Genomic DNA, 18,156 nt, shown 5'->3' with positions numbered 1-18,156 from the left:
TTTATGCGTATCGTTGACGCTTTGGAGCGTCGATATTCGTATTTCTGCTTCAGGCACGATGCGGTTGGCAAACCCGGCCACACCCCTATTCAAAAGTGCACGGCGGCAATCAAGCAGTTGGCCTACGGAGGCGCGGCAGACATGTGGGATGAGTACCTCCACATCGGTGAGACGACTGCTCTGGAATGTCTGAAGTTTTTCTGTCAGAGCGTGATAAACATTTTCGGTGAGGAGTACCTTCGAAGCCCTACTCCCCAAGATTGTCAGAATTTGATGCAGATGCACGGGGAGCAGCATGGGTTCCCCGGGATGTTAGGCAACATAGATTGTATGCATTGGGAGTGGAAGAACTGTCCAACTGCCTGGAAGGGGGCCTACACGACCGGCTACAATGGAAAGAATCCCACGATGATCCTCGAAGCCGTAGCTGATTACCAACTGTGGATCTGGCATGCGTATTTTGGGGTAGCCGGGTCGAACAACGACATCAACGTCCTGAACTCGTCGCCCCTCTTCAACGAGAAGTGTCAGGGCATCGGTCCAGCCAGTGTTTTAAAAACCGGTTTGGACCGGCCGGTCGGACCGGTTCGGCCGCGAACCGGTGACCTCTCCGGTCCGATTCACCATATAAAACCAGTGGAGCATTGAACCGTTTTGGACCGGGTGAACCGGCCGGTTGCACCGGAAACCGGGAACTGGTCGAACCGGTTACCAAATTTTTTTATTTTTAAAAATGAATTAAAAATCAATTGAAAAAATTTTTACACTAAACTTTCATTTCATATTAACCGATACTTGTATTGGGCCTATGAATTTATAAAAACTAGCTTAAAAAATCATTTGTGTCTTTCTTTTATAGAAGTATTCCACAAGATTGTTCTTTCATTTTTCAATGTGGGATGAAAAGTTTGTTTTATAGTCATCTTTTACAATCTTTTGCCTTTACTTTTTCAATGTGGGATGTAGTTTGTTTTGTTAATATGTACTAGTACTTCATATTATATCAACTATCACTTATATACTAATTGTATATTTATAATTAAAAGCTATATACATATTTTATATCATAACTAAAATTAATAAATCTTAATTAACTTTCAAATAAAGTTTTAATTACTAATGCTTAGATTGAAAATAAAATAACAAGAATATATAATGGGAGAAGTGTTCATAACATGAAAATTAATACATAGTATAATAAACATATGAATATGTATTTTTACATTACTAATATTACTCATTAAGAATTGGTATATATATGCTTTATCTATACTTATATATCTCTATATTATTTAAAATTAAATTATATATTGCATTAATGCTTGTTTATTTACATGTTTTGAAACCAAGTGTTTTATAATAAATATGTATTTAATTATATACTCATATATATATAAATGCTACAGTAAAACGGTTCGACCGATGGTTCGACCGGTTAGACCAGTTGAACCGTGAACCAGTAGCCTTGCCGGTTCGCTCGCCGGTCCGGTTTTTAAAACATTGGGTCCAGCCGTCTCATTTGTGGCCAACGGCAACCGGCATGATATGGGCTACTACTTGGCAGATGGGATATACCTTAGGTGGCCTGTCTTTGTGAAGACGATCAGACACGCAAGTGATGAAATGAAGGCCTACTTTGCGGACAGGCAGGAGTCGGCGCGCAAGGACGTGGAGCGCGCATTTGGTGTGCTCCAGTCTCGATGGGCGGCAATTAAGGGTCCAACGCGTTTGTGGGATGTCGAATGCGTTTCCCAAATAATGTACGCTTGCATTATCATGCACAACATGATCGTCGAAGACGAAGGCGTACAACTGACTAGTTGGGCCAATGACGATGAAGCCGGTCCAAGCTACGAAACGGCCACCCCTAGCGTACGACGTGGGGTACCTCTCGATGAAGTCGGCCGCCTCAAGGAATATGCCGACATGCGCCAAGTGGATGCTCATATTCAACTCCAAAAGGATATAATTGAAGAGTTGTGGGCACGGAGGACTGCACGCCGATTGTTTTTTTTTCTTTATTATGTAAATTTTTTTTATCTATGTACCTTTTTTTTATTGCAATTAATGAATTTTCCTGTATACGTCTCGTAAATTTAATTTCGTAATTTAATCGTAATTTTAATTCCGTAAATGTAGTATTTTTTGAATTATTTTTATTGCGGCTGGCCTATAGCTGGCCTAAATCTGATGTGGCAGGTGGATTTTTAGTGCTGCTGACGTGGCAGGGAGAGAGAGTGGCTGGCCTATTTGCATTGGTAAGGGGGTGACATTTTGATTTTTTGTTAGTGTATTTTGAGTGACACAATTCGTAACAATTTACATTTATTTGGAAAATCTATTATGAATCTAAAGGCGGTGTGTATCATGAAATGGAGCATTTCAATACTAGTACTTAATATAGAAAATGAATTACTTTCATTGTGTAAGTCTTAGAATTCAACCTCCTATCGCTAAGATTCACTTTAATTCATAAAACTGAGGTATGAAAATATTTCAAGGGTCTTTGGTTCATTCCCACCAAAACGTGGATAGTTTTGTAATTATTTGAATAAAAGTATAATTACAATTAATTTGATAAGTGTGTTGATATGTGTTCATTTCACTTTTCATAACTTGATATCTCAGGTTAACTAATGTGATTGTGTTGCTTCGAGTTTTAATAAATGTTCGGTAAATGTGAGTTAAGTACTTAAGTGGATAAATGAGCTCACATTTAGTGTAGTGGTATTACTTCTTAGGACTATTGGTCATTAAAATAATAAAAAAAATTAATCCAAATTTGGTATTTTCTACTATAAATTTAAAATTTTGAATACCTGGAAAATTTACTAACAAGACTTACTCGTTCATGATTTTTGTGGCTAAATTTTAAGTTTGTGAACTTTGATCAAAATTTGTGATTAGTTTGGGGTTATAGTTATAGACTTATAGGATAGTGATAAAATGCAAACTTATATATTGTACAAACTTCAAATTTTTCAACACATTGTCAACACAACATCAACACAGTGTAAAATATCAAGATTTTGATGTCAACACAATATCAACACAATGTCAACATAGTGTCAATAATTGATACTACTGTATTGATATTTTTTGTTGCTGTTACTTTGTAATCTGTTGATATTTTTTAACGGTCCAGATTATAGTTTGGAGTTTTTATAAATTTAGAGTTTTCATTTGATTACATTTCTATAGTTATATGTGTATAAGTTGATAAAGTAGAGTAAAAAAATATAAGTTGATAAAGTGGAATGAAAAAATATAATAGTTGGCTAGTTACTGAAAATGATAGGAGTAAATACTGAATAATAGTAGTATCTTGTATCTCAAAAAATATGCAATAGGAAATCGTGGGCAACTCATGCAGTCCATCAATTCTTGATTTTGTCCATCAACAAATTAAATGCTCATCTTAAAATTCCTTATATTTGGGACTAAGAAATAATTAATGTGGTGGATGGGCACAATATTCCCACATTTTTCGATGTCCACAATTTCAACATATTCACAATGCCCACAATTTCAATATATTCACAATTACTTAATCGAATAGCCACTGCATAATTTATTCAGAGTGATGTAGACTAAGCCTATTATTATCACAATTGGACCACGATATTATTTTTGCATATTGCTACGTTTAGGCCACATTATTCTAGTTATTTAGAGGATTTATTAGATCAAAAGTACGAAATTAAATACGATAGTAGTATTTGTATATGCGACCTCACAACTCAAATTTAATGTTCTTTCACCACAAGGAATGTCCAAGTTAGAAACAATTACTCTTCTTTTTCTTTTAGATTCTATTTCTATACATTGGGAGACTTTTACATCTAAAAAATCAAATAATATCGTGTTTAAAATTTAAATTTCCATGCCCAACCAAGAAGTGGCATTTGCAATTGGAAGTTTAATTTATTAGATCGACCAGCCCATATAATAATGTTCAATAAAAAGAGCCCAAATACATGGGCATCAGGGCATCTACTCAATTTCTCAAGTCCTTTAATTTTCATCAAACACATTTTTCAACAAAGAAAATATACATTTATGATCTCATTTTATTTTATGGGCATCTCATTATAACATATCTGTCACAGATCTTCCACAATTTACACGAAAGAGATTAGTAATCAAGGCTGCTTGCAAATGACTCATTTTGGCATTACAAAAATAAGCAACAAGCCTTTGCAAACCTAAACCGGCACGAGAACTGGACTTCAGCTCAGCTCTGATGCATCTTCAGCTGTAAGTTAGTCGATCCTATCGTCACATTCTGTCAGCATGTACAAGGGCCGTTGCTAGTCGGGCTTCGTGTACTCAAGCAACATATGAGGTGACCTGTAAATCTTCACGAGCGTCCAATACAGAACCTCCTCGACTCCAAGCTCCCCCTCTGCTCTTGCAGCGTAAATATCCTCACATATCGCTATTAGCCTGCAAGCGCGAAGGAAGCAAAATGGTCATATATGATAAAAGTTTCCTCTTTTCGTACACAGAAATTTTATTTGTCTTGTTTACCTGTCGCAGGAAGGAAGGTTCTCGAAGGGTATTCTCATTCGTAGGTCGGAGCATTGTAACCGGATGAAGCGGCCAACTGCTAGCACAAATGTGATGTAGAGACCCCAAATGCTGAATTTGCTCAAGGTCTCACCGAGAATTCCCTCTGCAATCATATGATTTTTATAGCACAAGCATAAAGAAAAGGTGTTTGTTTGGACAGTGCTTTTACATTGTAGGAAGTTGACTACTTACGTGGGGTTTCCTCCGAAACAACGACAGCCATTGGCCCTGACAAGCTACCACAACCATACGCATCCAAAGAGTTGACATCGTGGAAGGACCACCACTGGGAACTGCCATGATGCAAGACGAGGTCTGCTGTAACATCGCTCACCTGTTGATATACATCATCAGTTAGCTACTACTCCCCAGTCATATAACCAAATATTGGAAGCATACCTCCTGCTCGAAAGGCCTGACTTCTCCAGAGCCCGTGACCCTGAAAAATCTCGGATAAATGTTGGAAATCCTAAAGCTGTTCAAGGAGCCATTGAAGACCCCCTCGACATCTGATGGCTTTGGAAGGTCAGATGAGTCGATACTTCTTTCGTATTTCACTCTTTCCTTTCCCTTTGGCCGGTCCCTTGAAAGAACCCAAGAAAACTTCATGTCCATGTCGCTACTATTGAGAGACCGGACAAACTGCTTCTGGACAACTTCAGGGACGAGCCACAGTGTGCTCGCATCACCTTTGCAACAAATGAATTGAATGTCATTTTGATTGTAAGAGTCCAAGTAATGCTGGGGATCGAAATTCGCATTTTTGTTGAGTTCATCCCATCCTAGTCTCTCACAAAGAGTTGTCTGATACAAGGTCAGTCTTCCAGCAGCTGTCTTGATGTCGAACTGGAAACTGGCGTCATTGATTGGATTTGCTATATTTGTTGGATTGCCACTGCTGTACATCTATAAGACAACGACAAATCTCCATAAGAAATTTTTTATTAAAATAATGATAAGATGTCCCTTTCTTAATGTCTTATTCATAAAAATTGGCACTTTTAAGCCAAAGCAGCATACTGAGGAGATTTACTTACCAGCATTGGAGCCCAAATGACACATATCAATATGAAGAACAAACAGATGCCATTGCAAAACTTAGTCATCTGTGGTTGTTTATCTCCTTGTTTATGAATAGCTCTGTTTAGAACATTGTCGCACTTGACAAGGTATAAACTTGCATTGATGTCCTCCAACTGAAAACGATCACAAAATATCAACTTTTCCCTTTACAGAGACACACACAAACATATACTAATGAATGCTAGAAGAACTCACCTTCAACCAGTCATACATTGTCAATGACGTAGTCGTGCACGACCAATCTAGGACACATCTCAGTTCATACAGAAAAGGCAAGGCGCGATACAGCCTGTATCCTAGAAAATTGACATGAGAAACTTCACTCGTGAGGAACTGGCGATACAACGTGCTTTTGTAAGGAACACCATCTCGAATTTGCATTGCTTGTAATGCCAGAGATATTGCTTTCATAAGGTAGATTGCCCGAAGAGCGAAACCAGCAGCATTATGCTGGGTCGTATCTATATTCCAAGCATAATCAGAGACTGAACGCGTAGAAAGAATGAAGTTGAACAGGTAGAAGATGACTTTCCCCGTTGCAAACGAACATAGGTATATGATGCGATCAACAACAATCAAGAAAAAAATTACCTGCACAAGAGATATCAAACCATTTAAGGAACCAAACAACGATAGTGGTGCATTATGAAGAGAAAGAAGAAGACATTGCTTACCATTAGAATAAATACAAATTCTTTTGGGAACTGATCCTCGAGTTGATAATACTCTAGAATTTCACTTTTATTTTTTATAACGGACTGATAGAACATAGCAACCAGGAAGAAGACGATCAAATCAGCCCCGAAGATATATGCATAAAGATCAACTTCTCTCTTTCCACCTCCAATTACTGAAATCATAGGATACGGGAATCCAACTTTTTCAGCAAGTCCCATGCGTTTAGCTTTGAGGATCTGCTTTGCTACATCGGCTGCTGGAGTGAGAGAATTGAACTGCTCTGCTGGTTTACATTCGGTAAGTGGAGAGGCATAGACCACCTCAAAAACAGCTAATGTCACGTTCGCATCCTCAGTACTTTTCTCAATGCTTTGGATCTGAACCTTGCTGGCACAGATGCAGTTACCAGGCTTCTCACTTTTACAGTATTCCTCATGTACGAGCTGCAGCAGCCTATTTATTCCGGATTCAATCCTTTCTGGTTGAATTCCATCCTTCGGCCATGATTTGACATCCATAGAGAGCTGAACGAAGTATGGAGGAGATTCTGCTTCTTGTGTCAAAGATTTCCAGTATTTGGAACATCCACCAATGACCATTTCAACCGCTCGTTTTATTGATTCAAAAACCTTCTCCAATTTATCACTCCAGTCGGAACTGAAATCAATGTCATTTTGGTTGCGTAATCCCCATCGGGAATTCTTATGTCCTACCGAAAACCACTCACCATCTTTTGCTGTTATAGAGCACTGTATCAGAGTAAACAGATACACCAAAAACAGAGGCAGTAAACTGATAACGAACGATGATTTTATCTTTTTTGTTGGAAAGCCCCATTCATGCAGGTGTTCTGACTGGATGGTGAAACCACAATGCTGGATCATTATCTGATACAGGTACTGAATCAGAATGTAGAACTCAGTATAGATTAGCATGATAATCCAGAACACGTAGTTTGGCCCTGTGTTCACGCAGAGCGCATATAGGAACAATCCAGCCAAGTATACCATGGAAAGCAGACTGAAATTCCAAAGGAAAACCAGAATGAAACAACAGTAACAAACGACGTCGTTATTAGATTGCATGCGCGACCAAATGTGAGAGATGATCAGTCCAATCTGCAGACTTGCAGACTCTGAAGTTCTACTCTTCTCAGACTGCAATGATGAAGAGCAGCTTGAGTTTCTGTGTTTTGCATCTTGTGTCTGCCTCTCTTCCATGTCCGAGGTTTCACATAGATCTTCCGATGAAATGTTCAAAAAAGTTATGAGATTGCTGACTGCTTGGTTTCCAATTGACTGCACTTGGCAAACACTGTCACCTAATAACTGCACAGCAGAAGCCAGAGGGTTCTCCACCGATTGGTTTTTACCTCTTCTCGAGTTGTCTAAACTATAAAGAATATTTTCATCTGTGAACTCATCCTGATCAGTATCCTCACTAAGAGAAGCATCGAGTAAGCTCTTTGAAACGTCTAAAGATAATGGGTTTTCCACTCGAACGGTCCTGGTAGATTCATGCACGTTTAGTGGGAAGCCTGGATCAGGAACAACATTGCTGTTCTGTTTCTCAAGATTAACAAAGTCCTGCACATTGAGGGAAGCAGTTTTCCTCCTTCTCACTCCTTCACTACCAGGTGAGACACTGCCACGAGCAATGATGGATTTTGTACCATGGAGCTGAATCTGCAGGTTCAGCATCTCGGATTTCATCTTCTCCACTTGCAAGTTCCGCTGGCGTTTGTTCTCCTCAGCTTTGCGTATATGCTGCAGCTGCTCGTTCTTCCAAGCAGCCTTCTTCTCTTGCTCCCTCACAATCGCGCCAATTTGCTCCGCCTCAAGATATCGGAACACATAATCAAACTCCGAGGAAGAAAACATGTATGATTGGCATGAGACCAGGATGAAAATGATGATCTCAACCAAAACAGACCTAGAGGTAATCCGAAAACCATAATCATACTTGTAAAATCCTATCACCTCATATATATAATCAACGGTTTGACACTTCCCCGATCTGAAACCACCGATAAATGGAGACTGATAAGCCAGAGAGAGGAAAATCACTGTGAAATTGTAGACACGCAGGAAATTGAAGATATTGTTTTTCTTTTTCAGTATAGTGAGCCTCATGCGGAAGAAAATGAGAGCGAATCCGAGATATCCGAGGTGCAGAATGTCGTACTCCAAGGTTCCCGTTATCAACATCAACGCGAGCACTAGATCTAAGAGATGACAGTAGCAGTAAACCCTCAGATAATCGAAGAACGTCCACATGCTCTTGGTCTCAAATGAGAGGTCTCGCCAAACAAAAGCATTCTTACGCTGTGCAACCATCTGCTCGTATGTGAATGACCAGGAGAAGTTAAATGAATGATCCGAACGGAGTTTGAAACATGCGAGCATGAAGACCACAAAATAACATATCAGCATCCGAGGATCATCAACAATTAACCCTGCCAAAGATCAATGCACTTATTTTACATGATCAGCAAGACTTAGCAAAACAATACAAAGAATGTACATGTACGTACCCAGCCAGCATTTTTCACAGTACTGGAAGTATACACGTGAGTTCTTCCAACATTCGTGGCAACGTGCATTGGTCTCGGTCAAGACACGTTGGCTAAGGGGCATCATATTCTTCCACATGGCCAAGTATTCTGCTAAAAGAATAGTGGCAGAGAGAAGGACGAATATAGGCCACAGCTTGCTAATGGTGGGACGTGGCAACAAAATGCAGATCGCTATACAGGCAATGTATAGCATAGATATGGAGTTTAACAGAGCAAAACTGGCGAGTAGCAGTGTAATCATATTGATCTCAAGACCAAACAGGTTGAACATATTCTCAATCCAAAACTTCAAATAAACTTTCAGTGTTGTCTTCTGCATTTCAAATCTCTCTTGCCTCAAGGCAACAATCCTTTTCTTTTTCCAAATATGGTTCTCTGTAAGGGTATCCCAGATATTATCAAGTGAGTATTTTCTGTAGCTTCCACTTAGAGTGCTTCTGAGGGTAGCAAAATTCGGAGAATAATTATCGGCAAAACGCCTAGGAGACGACCAAAAGCCCTCTCCAGTCCTTTGTTCGGGCAGCTCATTTTCAGGTATGGGCTGGCTCTCCCCATTCAAAGATGAAATGGCAGTGAAATCGTCTCTTGCTGAAACAAACAAAGGGCAAGGCTCCTCTGATTGACCTACATACAAATGCAAACTAGGCATGCTTTCAAGCCAATGGAAAACATTATATTGAAGCGTGCATGCAGCAATCACGAGCACTTTTGCCCTCAAACCTTCTTGTAGGCCCTGGAAATTCGGTTTATAAACCATTAAGCCGAAGAAAATGGACAAATCATGGTGTTTCTGCCCAGGAAACATATTAACTCTTTTACCCCATATCTGAAATATATATTCAACAGTCACCAAGAACCCTGTGTAAGCTAGGAATGATTTAGATGGGATTCTCGACTCTTTAGGCATTGCTGAGCAGAGAACTAGACCGAGAAGGTAAAGAAAGCCGGATGCGCTTATTGGAGATATTGATGCATAGAAGAGAGTAACAAACAATATCTTCTGACTGTGCCATATCAGAAACCGTTTGACCAACCCCAATATTCCGGGCTGCAAAGGAGCTATATCTTCCGATTTCATGTGTTTGCTTTTTCTTCTTTCATAGCTGTAAAGCTGCATGACGATCATAATTGCTAGAGACTCTTGAAGATTGTCTAAAAGAGAAGCTTCAATAGTGTAACCGAAACAAACAGAGAGATCAATCTTTGTCGACATCCATGATTCAAAAGTGGGGAAGATGCCTAGCAAGTAGATGAAGATAAAAACTCCAATAGCGTATATTTTGAGGGGAAACCAGAGGCGTCGTTTTGTCTTCTCCACCAGCTGTCTGCCTGTGATCCAGATAAGGAGAAGGAAGATATAACCAAATGATATGTAATTTGGCCTCACTAGGTGCACGGCTATAAGGATGGTGAGAAACGCAATGTATGTTCCAAATGATCTGTATACAGACAAGAACTTCCTTCCGATAGCACTGAGATACAATGCCACCTTTCTCTCTGAAGACAAAAATGAGCAAACGGATAAGATTATTCACAATAGACTTGGAAAGCTGCCATAACTATGTTGTAAGGTCTCTAAGGTCTTATCTTTAAGCAAATTTTCTGTAAATGCTAAATCTAGGTATAGTGTCACCAACACGAAAACTAAATGGGAAATGTCAACAATTAACCTTGGATAAGGGTATAGTACCGTGGTCATGACTCCCGTAACAATCTCTGATATCCGAGTTGGTATACACTGTTAAAAGAACTGATTTGTTTAAACCGGCTTTCAGGATGCTGAATCCGACAGGAAGACAAGGCGTGTGCTGAACAATAGCAGAAAACGAGAACAACATATCAAATCCATGGTTATGAATGGCACAAAAGCATGCAAGCAGAGCTATCTCCAGACGGTTCCAGGGGCTGTTGGTTTCAACAAGACCTAGAAGTGCAGCATAAACAAGTAAGAAAGTAAGATGATGCTTGAAAGAAAAGATTAAAAATACGGGAAAAAACTATTGAACGAAGAGATAAAGAAATCTCAAACCTAGCTGTGATAGCACTTCCAAACTTATGGAGCTTTCCTGGTACAGTTTTGTGGAAACCAGATTTAGCTGAAGAATGTATAAAATCGCAAAATGAGCCTCACACAAAAGAATAAGCGATTGACGCATCCTTTTATCAATCTTATGGCTCAAAAGATAGCCAACAAAGAACATCACTGAAAAAAAGAAAGATAAGAAAACTAATCAGAATATTAAGCATTACAATACAGCGTACATATTCCAGTTTCACTACTTCATTATGTTAAAAACTAAATCAGAAATTCATATGTCAGAACTGAACATACTATAAACCGCATGGATGAAACCAGGTTTGGTGGCGATTAGGAAAATAAGCAGTAGCATTATTGGCCTAGAAGCTTTGCGCGTCACCCAAGCAATTGTAGCCACCACTAAGACTTTTGCACCTTCTTTCACTGAAATTACAAAAAAAAAGAGATTATCCATTTGATGTTTACGATGAAAATTAATTTAGAGTTAATGAAGATGATGGCAGAATAAGCACATCTACCTTCCTCGGTCTCACTCTCAGCAGAGAATCGCCCTTCCTCATTTGATAGGCACAGAAATACTGAATTACTTACAAGATTACCAAGAGCTACAAGAACCCCAAGACAAAACTGTGCTAAAAGGAAGAAGCCCGGTATCGGATAGTGCCACAGCCCAACCATCTCCCAGATCTCCATATCCTGAATAGATACAAGAACTTTCATCAATGCCTTAAAACCATAGCTATAAAACTAAAATTGAAGATCTAAAATACAAGAAAATACCTTGCCAAGTTTCCAGTTCACATATGCAAATGCCACATTGAAAATATATGTGCTCACAGCCCACAAGAGAATGAAGACGAGAAGCAGCCCATTCAAATGGTGAAGATGGAACACGGAAGGAAAAGCATACATAACGTACCCAACATATGCAAGTAATCCAAATGCACAGATACTTGCAAAGTGGAAGCTCCAATATGAAAGAGCGAACAAGGATATCTGCCATATTCACTCTGAAATTTCATTACTTAAGCAAGGAAAATACACATCACTACTAACATTTAGTATATTTGGTTCTATCCATTTATCATATTTTACAACTACGTACAGGGTAGCCATAAGTAAACCAGTTGATGCTAAAAATCCTGAAAATGGGTCCCCGTAATAGTATATTGGTATGCCTTACACCAGACCTGCGTCAATAGAAAAACTAATTAATTAGTGAATGTGATGTGCCATAAGATTTGCTAAAAACCAGAATGTAGCAGATAGACAACATTGTGGAATAGGACAGCTATATGTAGATAAGAAAAAAAGTTTTATTATTAACGCACCTCAACTGGCGAACAAAAAAAGAATTTCTCGAGGGAAGAAGTTGTTCTGTCAAGCTCCCTTCTTCCATGGACATTATGAATTCCGTGTCTTCCAAATCATGCTTCACACAAGAGAGCTACATACATATTTGAAGTCAGTTACTCCTTCTGCAAAGTAGAAGGATCATTGCCTTCTTCATGATATGCAACAGAAACTGAAAGTAATTGCATAAATTTGAGATATGATATCATGTTAGCTAGGGATTATAAGTTTTTTCAGTAAATGTTTTGAAATGACATGCAATGCATAATGAAAGGCCAGACCCTGATATGTTGATCATAAGCAAAATGGCAAAGTTGGTCGAGTTGGTAACTAAGTTGACAAAAGCATACCATATAATAGAAGACCATCAGGGAAGTACCAGAACATATTTGCTGCCAGTCAGAATCCAGAGAAATTTTGTACAGACCAATAGAATCACAAATCACTTGAAACATATTTGGAAACCGGACAGGGAGCTGATATACATAAAGCAGGCTAATGACGAAACCAGCATATGACCAGAGCAGTTTCCACCACCTACAAGTCAAGTTTAAGAACATAAGCTCTGATGCAATTGAGTCCTTTCATTTATCCAATTATGTTTATAAACAGAGACTGCATCTGTAACTATGAAAGGATGAAATACCTGAACAGACCTAAAAAGTTGCTTGTTAAAGACCAATCAACAAGACCAACACAGCTGCAAATGAAAAACGGTAAAGATAGCCAAGAAGGATAGCTGATCCCGGAGACCAATTGAACAGCAGGCAGCGAGAAGCAAGAAGCTAACCTAACATGATAACCTTCATTTGTGGAAAAAGAATAGACAAAGAAACTATATGAGATGACTGTGTAAGTTTGAAATAGAATATTACTAGGAGTATTTCACTAATGAAATTGAAGATGCACAAAATGTACTATATAAATTGCATGGCTAGAATTTGTTTCTGTCAGACAAATACTGAACAGAAGGAAGAAAGCCCAGTCAACTTGACGAACCTATTTGATTAATAACTGAAGATATATAACCCCAGAAAGAATCCTGTAAGCCACAGAAAGAACCTCCATATTCTATAAAGCCGAATTTGTTTCTATTGATCTCAGTTAGAGCAACGAATCCAACTAATGATTCTACAACCAGGAAATAAACGACCTTTGGACATCTCCATGATTGAAACCTGAAAATGCATGACACATTAAAACGTTATCAACAATTTGCGTTGATATACTAGGGTATAATGAAGCAGTAAGGATATCGTCCTATATTTTGCTTGAAACCTTGTGATTGTACAATTTTACACCTTAGTTAATTGTTCGACATAACTACTTGCATTCACAAATTGTAGCAAAATTTTGAAATTTTAAGAAATCTTACTTCATTAAACCTAGTAGCTTTATCCACCAGGCATCTGCCATGCTCCATTCCGGATCCCGAGTAGCACATAGAGCAAGAAAAACCACTTGCAAAAATATAACAAATACCGCGAATATGAAAACAAACCATAAGGATAGAACCCTTCCTTTGAATCGAAACCCTGCACCAAAGAGAAAATGAATAGGAAGAACAAAGACATGATTGGTTGGTAATGCAATAAGACTATCATACAACAATGCAGAGTCATGCAATCACAGTAAATATGAGAGATGCAATCATTTTTGAGAGAAATGAAAAAGTACACATAAAATGTATTATGCCAACAAGTAAATTTATGACAAAGTGGGAGTAGTATTCAAGTCCAAAAGCCAAAGCTCTACCTCTTTTTGGGGCGGTAAATCGCAAAACAAGAGAAGTCGTCAAATTAATGAACGAAATCAAGCTCCAATTCAGTAACCCGGCTGCAAAAACCAGAAAGATGGTAATAAGAATAGGATCAAAACTAGAAAACTTTATAAATGCATATAAACATGAAATCATGCACACCAACTTACGTATATCCTAAGAGGCTAATCCCAATTTATATTAAATCCCAAATTTATCATAAAACGTTGAAAAAATCATAGGAAAATACGATGAGTTGAAACTATGATTATAATCCTTAAGCAATCTTGCAGCACAACAAACGAGCTACCAAAATATTGAATTTCGACATATATAATTCCTGGAATCATCACAATAATACATTTGGTATTGTGATGAACAAGAGAGAAAATTGATTGAGTACCTGTCAAAAGAAGAAATGGCAACACAAACCCACCCAAAATGCTTGCCATAATTGCGCCTTTTCACCATGCAATCTCATATTTTCTCCATATTCCGGAAAAAGCTACGATTTTTGCATTGCCATCATCATCATTATTATCATAAGAACTAGAAGGGGAAAATAAACCAAACCTATCTGATCAAGAAATAGGTATTTGAGCAAACAACAAGAGTTTTCGACCTAGGATTAAATATCGTTGCCGTTCATTCAATCAAAATGACAAGGGCACTAAATTCAGTTTATCGAAAATATTTACATAAAAATATGATGTAAATTGATAATTTTCCACTTATATATAGTGTCGTCATGATCATGAAAAGCCAAAAATAACATTGGACTCAAAGTTGCTACACTAAATAATTGCACCAAAAATTATGTGTGTAATACTACCATTAAATCGGTACAATGTTTGTTTGAGAAAATTAGATAAGTTAAGCAATTAATTTATGAATATTTCAATTTACATCATATTCCACCAAAATCTATGGAATATGATTGTTGCCTTGTTGGGAATACTAATGCTATCCTTGCCGCTTGAAGCTCGCAATTATTCAATTATTCAATCACCCACTAATGTCATATTTAAGTTATTTTGATGCTTTTAACTCAAAGTTTGACTATTTTAGACTTGAGTAATTATTATACATGTGTAACCTGTTTCATGCGAATATTAACAAGTGGAGTATTTTTCCCAGTTGATATAATTACAAATTAATACTCATTGTTTAAATACTTTATGAATCAACTTGGCCCTTGAATTTACTTGCACACTTTTATCTTATGAACTACTCCCTTGTCCCCGACTAAGAGTCACACTTTTTCATTTTGGTCCGTCCTCAATTAAGAGTCACACTTTATTTTTATCATAAATAGTAAGTAGATCTCACATTCCACTAACTCAATCCACTCACATTTTATTATAAAACTAATATAAAAAAATGGGTCTCACATTCCACTAATTTTTTCAACTAACTTTTCTTTACATTTCTTAAACTTTATCACAGTCGGACACGAATTTTAAGAAATACTCTCTCCGTCCTACATTTAGAGTCACTTATTGTTATGACTCGGATTTTAAGAAAGAGTTGAAGTGTGTAATAAATGAAGTGAGATGGTGGAGTGTGTAATAAATGAAGTGACATGGTAGAGTGCGAAATAAATGAAGTGAGATGGTGGAGTTGGTTGAAGGTGGGTCATTTTGACTTTTGTTTTGATTTATTTTAATGTAGATAATGACATTTTCATGTAATTTTGATGAAGAATGGGGTAAAATTGTATGACCAAATATGGAAAATTATAAAAGTGACTCTTAAACTGGGACGAATTTTTATGACAAAAAGTGATTCTTAATCTGGGACGGAGGGAGTATAATGGAAATTGAGTTAGAAAAGATTGGTAGGGTATGGGTCCTATTTTTAAAATATTAGTTTTATAATAAAATGTGAGCAAGAATAAGTTAATGGAATGTGAGGTCTACTATTAAAAATGATAAAAATTGAAATGTGACAAATTTTATGGAAGGGGACGAAAATAGAAAAAATGTAACAAAAATAAGTCCTGGTGCCAACCGCCAAGAAAGAATAACAATAAGAATTACAACTAGAATTAATGAATAATTGTGCACCTAATACAAAGCAGCAAACGACGTCGTAGGAATGGAGAATGTTCGTTCGTTTCCAAGTAGAATCCTTGTCTCACCTCACAGGGATTATCATCAACATGAGCGCTCTAACCTCATCCTCTCTCTTCAACTCTCATATTTCAAGATTACCTTCATCATTTTCAAACCCAACAAGTTATTCCATCAGGATTGGGTTTCCCATCAAGATTCCCAGAATCCGAGCGAGTTCAAACGAGCTAGACATCAAAACAGACCAAAAATCTGAAGAAGATGTTCAAGAACCTGATAATGATCAAGGAATTGAAAATGGAAGCAACAATTCAAGTGGGACAACATCAGCATTAGATAAAGATCTCAAAAAGGCCAGTCATTTCTCTGTTTAATGATGCCTCTGCTGTTTTTTTATCTTAAAAATTGAGCTGAAGTAGTAACCTCATTCTTGTGTTTTTTGATGATTTCTGTGTTTACTTATCTCTAGAAGATGACTTATTTATGCACTAGAAAATACAAGGATGTTTGCTTTCTCGTGGTTTGGGCAAATGAATTCAATTTTGAGGGGGAGAAAGAATAAGAAAAAAACAATTGAAGCATAATTTGATTATTTATTATACTCCTATATTGTTACAGGATACAGGTTTCTTGTAGAAATTATATCACTGTAGTTTTGCTAAAGAAAATTCACACACAATCACAAAGATATGAGATATGGTAGATGATATTATTTCACAAGGCTGTTGCTTGGATAGAATAATCACATCTTTTGTCCTCTATGAGGGAAGAATTAGATGTATCCATTATGTTGCTATATATGATCATAAATTTGGGTATGGATTGCCACAACAAAATTGAACCAACATACAATCATAAGTGAACGATGTTTTATCTTGTCAGATCGAACGCTAGAGAGCTGCTGCATGCGTCTGTTTCTCATTTCGTTTGTGCATTACTACTATCTTCAGGTAGTCCAAAAAACTGCAGCGACTTTTGCACCGAGGGCTTCCACTGCATCCAAAAACCCTGCTGTGCCAGGCACGGTTTTATACACCGTGTTTGAGGTTCAAGGATACGCATCTCTGTTGCTAGGAGGAGCTCTCTCCTTCAACCTCATATTCCCATCAAACGAGCCAGATCTATGGCGCCTGATGGGCATGTGGTCCATATGGATGTTCAGTAAGTACTGCTGCTTCACATCTGATGAAAAATCTTCGTATATTCAGTCAGTTTCCGAGTTGATAAAGGTTGTTTTGTGTTGCTGTTTTTAGCTATTCCTTCCCTTCGTGCACGGGACTGTTCCAAGAACGAGAAAGAAGCTCTCAACTATCTTTTCCTCCTCGTTCCATTGCTCAATGTCACGATCCCATTTTTCTTGAAATCATTTGCAGTCGTCTGGTCTGCAGACGTTGTAGCCTTCTTTGGGATGTATGCTTGGAAGGTAGTATGTCATTATATTGCCAACATTTGCATCCCTGCCTTTCTAAGTCGTCCTTGTTAACGTATGTAAGTTTGGATATTTTGTTGTGCAGCTCGGATGGTTTTCGCAGAGAGAGTAGAGTAGGGCACCAATGTGGGATAAATACATTCTACAGCTTCTTGATTTGTTAAGCAACTTGGCTTTGGAGCACTCTGGGAATGCTTTGTACAGAGATTGAAGTATGGTGAGATGATTGATAATGATCGTTGTAAACTGGAGTACTCCTAAGATGTAAGAATATGGAGATTATATGTAGGCACTCGTGGTAGATATTCAACAAATTGAGGTGTTCAATTCTTGTTGCAAGAACATCTTTTTGTTCTTGGAGCAATCAAATTTTAATTACAAGTAAGCATCTATTTTATGATTAATTACATCAAACCCTGCAATGCCATTCACCACATTTAACTGTCGTTGAATAATTTTGTTGTCAACGATGGCATAAATAGAAATTCGTTCTTTTTTAGTCTGTTTCCTAAAAATAGAAACTCTCTATTTTAAGAAATGGATCTCACAATTCACTAACACTAGTTCTACTACTTTTTTTTTTCTCTCCCTCTTAGT

General features: G+C 37.7%; 2 protein-coding genes across 2 annotated transcripts; one reads left to right on the top strand and one right to left on the bottom strand.

The window, feature by feature from the left end:
* Window positions 1-4,052: 4,052 nt before the first annotated feature.
* On the bottom strand, window positions 4,053-14,510 carry LOC125190840 (piezo-type mechanosensitive ion channel homolog). Its single transcript, XM_089059139.1, has 21 exons — window positions 14,462-14,510; window positions 14,055-14,135; window positions 13,675-13,834; window positions 13,299-13,477; window positions 12,946-13,102; window positions 12,650-12,836; window positions 12,278-12,393; window positions 12,052-12,136; window positions 11,727-11,942; window positions 11,465-11,642; window positions 11,241-11,369; window positions 10,938-11,111; window positions 10,579-10,832; window positions 8,867-10,403; window positions 6,330-8,788; window positions 5,851-6,246; window positions 5,610-5,768; window positions 4,972-5,478; window positions 4,765-4,906; window positions 4,531-4,675; window positions 4,053-4,446 (listed from the first exon to the last, which is right to left on the bottom strand). Exons 1-21 carry the CDS (start codon window positions 14,508-14,510, stop codon window positions 4,311-4,313), a joined length of 7,446 nt encoding a protein of 2,481 aa, XP_088915265.1. The 3' UTR covers window positions 4,053-4,310.
* Window positions 14,511-16,167: 1,657 nt separating this feature from the next.
* On the top strand, window positions 16,168-17,963 carry RPH1 (resistance to phytophthora 1). The gene is made up of 4 exons (XM_048084007.2): window positions 16,168-16,483; window positions 17,081-17,291; window positions 17,384-17,553; window positions 17,645-17,963. Exons 1-4 carry the CDS (start codon window positions 16,220-16,222, stop codon window positions 17,669-17,671), a joined length of 672 nt encoding a protein of 223 aa, XP_047939964.2. The 5' UTR covers window positions 16,168-16,219; the 3' UTR covers window positions 17,672-17,963.
* The last annotated feature ends 193 nt before the right edge of the window (window positions 17,964-18,156 follow it).

Source organism: Salvia hispanica, chromosome 5 (genome assembly GCF_029641045.1).
Source record: "Salvia hispanica isolate PSC_SH4W2 chromosome 5, Shi_PSC_v1, whole genome shotgun sequence".
In the NCBI taxonomy this organism is placed as follows: Eukaryota; Viridiplantae; Streptophyta; class Magnoliopsida; order Lamiales; family Lamiaceae; genus Salvia; species Salvia hispanica.
This window is presented reverse-complemented; position numbering and strand designations above follow the sequence as displayed.